This window comes from Sceloporus occidentalis, unplaced genomic scaffold (assembly GCF_023333645.1).
Source record: "Sceloporus occidentalis isolate IW3139 unplaced genomic scaffold, rSceOcc1.0.p SCAF_18, whole genome shotgun sequence".
NCBI lineage: Eukaryota > Metazoa > Chordata > Lepidosauria > Squamata > Phrynosomatidae > Sceloporus > Sceloporus occidentalis.
Genome location: NW_028316998.1, coordinates 2,770,625 through 2,778,562, shown reverse-complemented (window position 1 = coordinate 2,778,562; position 7,938 = coordinate 2,770,625). Strand labels below are relative to the sequence as shown.

General features: G+C 39.5%; 1 protein-coding gene across 1 annotated transcript; it reads left to right on the top strand.

Annotated features, from left to right (window-relative positions):
* The first annotated feature begins 1,266 nt into the window (after positions 1 to 1,266).
* On the top strand, positions 1,267 to 7,274 carry LOC149302547 (glutamate decarboxylase 1-like). Its single transcript, XM_089482357.1, has 13 exons — positions 1,267 to 1,501; positions 1,722 to 1,812; positions 2,063 to 2,175; positions 2,643 to 2,758; positions 3,390 to 3,469; positions 3,594 to 3,648; positions 4,688 to 4,804; positions 5,119 to 5,183; positions 5,278 to 5,356; positions 5,517 to 5,666; positions 5,777 to 5,884; positions 6,051 to 6,140; positions 7,101 to 7,274. Exons 2-13 carry the CDS (start codon positions 1,763 to 1,765, stop codon positions 7,272 to 7,274), a joined length of 1,197 nt encoding a protein of 398 aa, XP_089338483.1. The 5' UTR covers positions 1,267 to 1,501; positions 1,722 to 1,762.
* The last annotated feature ends 664 nt before the right edge of the window (positions 7,275 to 7,938 follow it).

Below are 7,938 nucleotides of genomic sequence, written 5' to 3'. Positions count from 1 at the left end.
ACCATATATGGAGCGACCAATGAAAATAGGAGCTATGTCCTTCTCCCTATAGGGTGGTCCCAGCAACCAATCCCTGGGCAAGGGACCTAGTGATTTTAGCCTCTTTCTCCAGTAACATATTTTAGGTAGTCGGGGGAGAGGGTTGTTGGCTCCTAGTCACAGAGCTTCCATGATAGATATAGATATCTCTCTATCTATCTCTATCTCTACAATCACACTCCTATCATGCCCAGACAGCCAGTACATGCTGGAACTAGGGCATGATAGGAGTGTGATTACAGCCTCCCTATGCCATGCCACCCCCCCTTACATGTCCATGCTATCACACACTAATTCGCGAACATTTAAATACTCATTCATTCCCTTAATAATGCATAGTTGCTCATAAACCTTCCCTCCACCCCAGATCTCTGAATTGCAGAGGCCTGGCTTCTTCCTGCTGCAACTTCTCTTGTCCTGCCCCCAGGAGAAGGAGGGGAGCAGAGTCATGACTCTGCTGGGTTCCTGTTCTCCTGGCTAGTACAAGAGACGCTGCTTGCACACCGTGCGACCAAAGCACTGGTAAGCAGCCTGGCCCCAGCGGACTTTAAATTTCGGCACTTTTTGGCTGATATATTTCGACCACTTACTCAGACCTCTTTTTGAGGTTTAATTAGAAGATGACCTCGTTTAGACAAGGGTATTTTTCCAGCGCAAATGCTCTATTGAGCGAATATGGTAACAATTAATGTTTAATATATTGCTTAAGAAAGCTAACCATTGGGGGCGGGCAATGGGTGGTGGCTAATAGATGGGAGTTACAGGGTGTGTGTGGGTAAGAGGCTTTCTATGTGATCGTTCAAGTGACAAAAGCTCAAACTTATGCTCCCAAATTAGTCTGGTTTACAAAACTAGTCAGTCGTCTGCTAATGCATGTTAATGACTGCTGGGAGGTGTTTTGTTATAGGATTGTTTAAATCATATATTTTTTTATTTTTTTTGTGTGTGTAGAAGTGCATTCTCTGGTTTTGTAGCTAGTGTGATGGAACTGGGAAAAGCTTTTTCCATTACAGAAATTTTCTGGTAATGGAAGAAGTTCTGGTGCAGGGCAAAAGTAAGGCACCAACAGTGCGCCAGGCAGAGTACAGTGGCCCCAGAAGTGACGGGTCCAGTTAATGCTGCAATGCCCTATTAAACTATCGCTATAAATGTGTCTGCAGTTAGACTACAAAATTGTGTATTGATTGTATTTCACTGATTTGATGTTTCTTACTTGCAGATCTGTTTCCTGCCAGAACTGGAGAAAAACCCACAGAACTATTCTTAGAACAAATATTTGAAATTCTCTTTTCTTACATAAAAAGAACCTATGATGGCAACAGTAAAGTTCTTGACTTTCACCATCCGCATCAGTTATTAGATGGCTTGGAAGGTTTCAATTTGGAATTGTCAGATCAACCTGAGCCACTGGAACAGATCCTTGTTGATTGCAGAGATACATTAAGATACAGTGTTAAAACAGGTGAACTAAAAAGTGGTGATGCATGACCAGCACATAACCCCCCCCCCCCCCCCCCCCATGCCATTTACTCTGGGCCAAAAAAGATGTGTTTTTAATAGACGTGTGCCCAGGGGTATTTTTGAATCGGGAACAAAATCTGGTGCCCCATTCTTGCTTTGTTTCAGGTGCTCTGTACTAATCATTGCATTTATCAAAATCTTTATTTTTACTTTTGTTATAGCACATCCACGTTTCTTCAACCAGCTATCCAGTGGACTTGATATGGTTGGACTAGCAGGTGAATGGCTGACTGCAACAGCCAATACAAACATGTATGTATTTTAAGTCCATTGTGTACTGCTGTAAAAGTAGAATTAGAGAAAGCAAGGTATTCTACCTTGCTGTAGCCTTGTATACCTCAGGCACTGGTACGTAGAGTTTTTCAAAGGTTTAAAATTATAACATGAGCTGTTTCTACACTTAATGGTCTGCAGATACTTAAACTTTGCAGGTCTGTTTGGCCAAGAAGAAAGACCAGATGGTTCTTCACAGTACGTTTTGTTCTTTTCTCCCCTCCTTTAGGTTTACTTATGAAATTGCTCCAGTATTTATTATGATGGAAGACATTCTCCTAAAGAAAATGCATGAGATGGTTGGATGGACTGAAAATGAAGGCGATGGTATCTTTTCTCCAGGTATTCACTTCATGGCTACTAGATAAGTCATACTTGTATTTCTATTAGAGAAACAGGGAAAATGTACCTGGCATAACTTAAATGTGAATGCATTGAAGAATTAAAAAAAAAATAAAAATAAAAAATAAATCCCTAAATGCATTTGCACCATCTCTTTTCTCTCCCCTTTCTATCTCGCTTGCAGGAGCTATACAGTTCCCTATACTCCATGAATGAGCTCTTTCCGTGCAGCTTCTTAACATTAAATACTTGCTTGCATGCAATGTTAATAGGCTTTTGGCTATTCTTTCTGTGTAGGTGCAACATTTGTCTGACTTGTGGAAGATGCAAGTTTTCATGGGATAGACCTCCCTGAATGCTGTCTGGTCTTGTTATTAAAGTAAAGTGATGGACAATGTTCTAGGAAACTAACTTTTTGGGTTTTTTTTCTCCCCCCCCCCCCCCCCCCCCCCCGCCTCAACACACAGGCGGAACAATATCTAACCTTTACAGCATTCTTGTTGCACGTTACAAGTGTTTTCCAATCGTAAAGACTAAAGGCATGGCTGCTTTGCCTCGGATTGTCCTCTTTACATCGGCACATGTATGTATAATCAAAATTCTGACTACAGCATTGAATGTTTAGCACAAAGATGCTAACGTCTGTCACAAAAGTTGATTAAAAAAAGCTCTTGTGGTGGACAGACATGGACAGGTTTTCCAAAAAGACTCCTACAGAGGCCAATCTAAGTAATGCTGACTTTCCTCAAACTCCCAATATGCCCCAAAAGTGTGGTCTTGTTTCACATGATACTTCCTTTTCATTGTGATGAATGTCTTAGTTTTTAAATGTGTGCTAGAAGTTTTCAGTTCATATGTGTTTTTGCACACAGCTTCTAAACTAAGCTATCATGTTGACGATCTGCCCATACAACATTCTTGTGTATGGTAATTGTAGAATCCTCCCTGTGTACTTAACGGGTTGTTGAGTCTTAATAATGAGACTGTAATTAAGACATTAAGCAGTAAACTCACATTGGGCATGCTGAGACAAAATTAAAATGTGAACATAGTTTTAATTTCACTTTCTTTAAACCACCTTGTACAGCATAGAAAGCACCTGGGTTTTCACAGTAATTCCCATCTAAGCTATCTTTTTGGTGTACATTTAAGGACTTGGCACATCTTTGCTTTCAAAGTCAAAGGCTCGCAACTTTTTTTTTTTTTTTTGTTAGAGCCACTACTCTTTTAAAAAGGCATCAGCTGTCCTTGGCATTGGAACAGAAAATGTGATTGCGATAAAGTGTGATGAAAGGTAACATTTTTAATAGTCGTACCCATTGAATGTGAACAAATATTTAAACCATAGTAGTGCCAAAATGGTAAAGTTCTGTTTAGTAACCTTTAGGTGACGACATGGTATCTATTGTCTTTAATAGGGGTAAGATGATTCCATCCGACTTGGAGGCAAAAATACTAAAGGCTAAAGAAGAGGTCAGTTTCAAGCTTGAGCCCAGAGCTACTATTGCAATTGGAATTATGCATGTCTATTGGCAGTTAAAACATGGCGTAGCAATGCATTACAATGGTGCACACAACTAAACTTGGAATATTTTAGCATTTAAGTAGACTTTGTAAAACTAGGAAAAATCCTTAGAGGTGCTGTCCCTCTAAGCAAAATAATTGCATGCTCCAATAATCATTTACCACCACCCCTGACCAGTTAATTATAGAGAAGTACTGGTTTGTGCCTGCATATTTGCAGGAAGACAAGTGTTCCCAATGCAAATAGTAAGTAAATCACAATTTTACAGGACTAATGAAATTTAGAATATTTTGAAACCCACTAATACAAGGGATACTCCGCTGAATTTCTATGTGGAATAAGTATTTTTATTTCTCTAGACTCTCCTTAAGGGAGGAAAAAGGTAATATCAACTTGGACATTGTCTACTTAAGTCAGACTTGTACTACCCACAGGATATGCAGCTTACTAATGGTGCCTCTGAAGGCACTGCTATGGTTAGTGTATAAAAGATCTTATTTGAAACTGCCCCCTTGTTTTGCAGTCTCCTTAACTTTAGTCTTGCCTAGGTCACAACACATCACTGTGAGCCTCTATGCTTAGCAGGATACAAACATCCAATGAGCTCCAGGAGAGGCAAAAGCATTAGTCTAAGGGTCATTGATTCCATCATGGAATGTGTCTACCATATCACCTTTGGCCTGCTCTTCTGGGCAAAAGGGGTAAATTCCACAAGGAAACCAGTGACCCCTAATAGATGTATTCTCTCCTAGGCAAGATTAGGCCAATACTTCTATACATCTCTGATGTGATGCCCACTTTTGCCCTTGACTACAATTTAGGGTGACTTTGGTCAGGTTATGGAGGTGCAGGTGTTGGGCCAGCTAAAATTGGAGACTCCTCAGAGCGCACATGCCATGGAGCAAGATGAAGTCATACATGCAAAAAACCTGTATTGCTGACATGCTATCTGTATCTTCTCTAACATTTAAGTATTCTTGTCTGCAGGGAAGCATTCCATTTTATGTTAGTGCAACAGCTGGCACAACTGTATATGGTGCATTTGATCCTTTTGAGAACATTGCTGATATCTGTCAGAAGTATGGCCTCTGGATGCATGTAGATGTAAGAACTTGTTTGTGTTATATATATATATATATATATATATATATATATATATATATATATATATATATATATATATATATATATAAAAAAATTTATTTGGTCAGATGGGGAGTGTCACTGTTAGTCTCACAAACTGTATTGATTCCTTGTGTCCACACTTTGGGAGAGGGGCTAGCATTCCAGGTTTAGAAATTGTAATTTTGTAATGCTTATGGAAACTGGAGACGGATGAAACTCCTTGTGCCGTTTAAAACATGCAGCATGGTTATAATATCTGGTAGAATGTTCCCTAAAAAAAGTCTGTTCCTTAGGCGGCATGGGGTGGTGGATTGCTGCTGTCAAAAAAGCATCGCTTCAAGCTGAATGGAATAAAAAGGTATTGTGCGTGACCCCCCCCCCCCCCCCATTTTAATTGCAAAAAGTGAATTGTATGAGCACTACACTGCTGATGTATTTTTGTTGATACCCAGGGCAAATTCCGTTACTTGGAATCCTCATAAAATGATGGGGGTTCCACTACAGTGTTCTGCTATTCTCGTTCGTGAAAAGGTAAAATAACATGTAACTGTATTGCTATTGTTAAGGTTGGCATTGCTCTGGAATAGTGCTCTATACAATCATAAACTATGGGTTAAGTCCTAAATGCCACACTTCTCTGGTACAAGTAGTCTCGGTGATTAACCTTTATTTTACATCTTCTAAATTTTAGGGTCTCTTGCAGGAATGCAACGAGATGTGTGCCGATTATCTCTTCCAACCGGACAAACATTACAATACTGCATATGATACTGGGGACAAGACCATTCAGTGTGGGAGGCATGTTGATGTCTTCAAACTTTGGCTTATGTGGAAGGCAAAGGTGAGGAAACTGTGACCACTTGTTTTCAAATGGTTTGTCTCAAAACCATGTCTTGTTCTTACACAGCCATCATATAATACTTGGCCTATAGTAAGTTTCTTTTCTTTTAGGGTGCAAATGGATTTGAACTTCAAATAAACAAGTGTTTAGAACTTGCATCATATATTTACAAAGTCCTAAAGACAAGAGAAAACTTCAAACTAGTCCTTCCTAACGAGGTAATTATGTGAGAGAATGTAAGGTTATTATATTCCAATAACTTGAGCACTCCAGACTCTGCATGGCGATAGATGTGTTTTATGTGTAACTGTTTGGAGGGACATGGCATTTAGGAGAAAATGATCTTAATATATTTTGCTTGCTTTCTCTCCCTCCATATTAAAGCCTGAACACACCAATGTATGCTTCTGGTATATTCCACCTAGTTTAAGAAGCGTTCCAAGAGGCAAAGAATGGAATGCAAAATTGCATAAGGTACAGTAAGCTCTAACTGTACAAAATGTATCTGTCCAGACACATTTCAGACTTTCACAAGTATGTATGTTGATGCCAAAATTATCTGTATGAGAGAGGGCCAATTATGTGCCATCACTGCTGTTCAGAATGTTAGTCTTTCACAGCACTGTAGAACGGCCCTAGCTACAGACTAAAGGAACTGTTAAATTGTCTAAAATAGTCTAAATGAAGTTGTGTAAATGGCTGTCTGGGTATAAACTCTCCTAGCAACACCCCCTCTCAAAAAAAAAAATTAAAAAAAAAATTGTAAGCTGTTGTCACGGATCTGGCTAGTCTGACCGACTACCTCCGCTGTCTTGTGCTCCCTTAGCCTGGGACACCACACTTTCCCCGGTTCCCCAGTCACTAGCCTAGACTCAGTGTAGTGTAAAACCAAACGAAGACTCATTTATTTTGGACACACAGGGCTAGATATATCCAGCAAAACACATATTTACATAAAACAAGATATAGGGACACAAACCGCCCCCTTAATCTGCCTCCCAGAGACAACAGGGGCAGTAACGAGATTAACAATACAATAGGGGGGGAGACTGATTTATACATTAAACTGAAACAATGGTGGTCACTCCCTGGTGGCAGATCCTGGCTGTCAGATGGAGATAATCCCCTCAACCAGTGATGAGATACTGCTGGGGGTAGCCACAGAAGCCTTTACAAACCCAGGGCCCATAGTCAATAGGGAGGAGGCTGGCAGTCAGGCTTCTCCAGTGGTCCCAGTGATGGAGGCTTCCGTCACAGCTGTTAAGTGCAAAGCTGGAATTGCATAAGGCAAGATCTGGTGTTTATCTGAATAGAATATGTAAACAGCTGAAGCATGTATGGGTATGAAGAACTTTACTTCAGAGATGCTTGCCAAGAGCTTTCAAAATTTCTTGGTTTTGTGTCCCCTCATATTGCATGTATTTGTGGTTACAGGTTGCTTCAACAATCAAAGCACACATGATGGAAGAAGGAACAGTAATGATTGGCTTCCAACCATTAGGAGAGAAACCCAATTTTTTCCGTGTTGTATTCTCAAACCCAGCTACTAAAAAGTCTGATGTGGACTTCCTCCTTGAAGAAATTGAAAGACTAGGAAATAATCTGTAATATGAATATAGTAGACTTGGGTTTATTTCATAATGCCTGAACTGTGAAGTTAGTTTGTTCATTTTTTTTTTTTTTTTAAACTGATTGCAGGAAAGCCATGTTGGTGGGTTTCTATTGTAATTCAGAATTTTAAAAGGTGTTTTTAACATATTATATATTTGAAAATGCTTGACTTTGACCCTTACCTGAATATTTAACTTGACTAGACTTTTAAAATCGCTAATTTTAATATAGGTGGTGAAAGATGTGATGGAACATTGTACATATCTCCAGCATGGTGATATTTTAAAACTGGTTAATCAATGTTTTTATGTAATACATCTAAATAAACTGGGGAAATTAGTTTTTTGGTGTTTTTTGTTTTTTTTGAATACACATCTGAAGCAGGCACACAGCCAGTAATTATTGCATAATTGTAACTCAAGAGCAGGTTATGTAGCTTTACTTCTAACGTTCAACTGTCCCCTCATTTAAGTAACATGGAAAAAGAGTCCTCCTGTAGCATTATATCTAACAAGCTTACCATTTATTGGAAGAGTGAGGGGAATGAAAAAGGGAGAAGACACTGCTTTGGCAAAGATTTTCATTGTAGTGGTAGGCACATGCATAAGTGGCTGCGGCTTCTGCTTTCTTTCCAGAATGCAGATTGTGAGATTGGGATGGG

Excerpts from the sequence above, each read along its gene's own strand:
- LOC149302547 (XM_089482357.1), top strand. The coding sequence starts at position 1,763 with ATGGTTGGACTAGCAGGTGAATGGCTGACTGCAACAGCCAATACAAAC. Across the intron at positions 4,805-5,118 it reads GCCTCTGGATGCATGTAGAT|GCGGCATGGGGTGGTGGATT; the intron begins GTAAGAACTTGT and ends TCTGTTCCTTAG. Across the intron at positions 6,141-7,100 it reads GGAATGCAAAATTGCATAAG|GTTGCTTCAACAATCAAAGC; the intron begins GTACAGTAAGCT and ends TTGTGGTTACAG.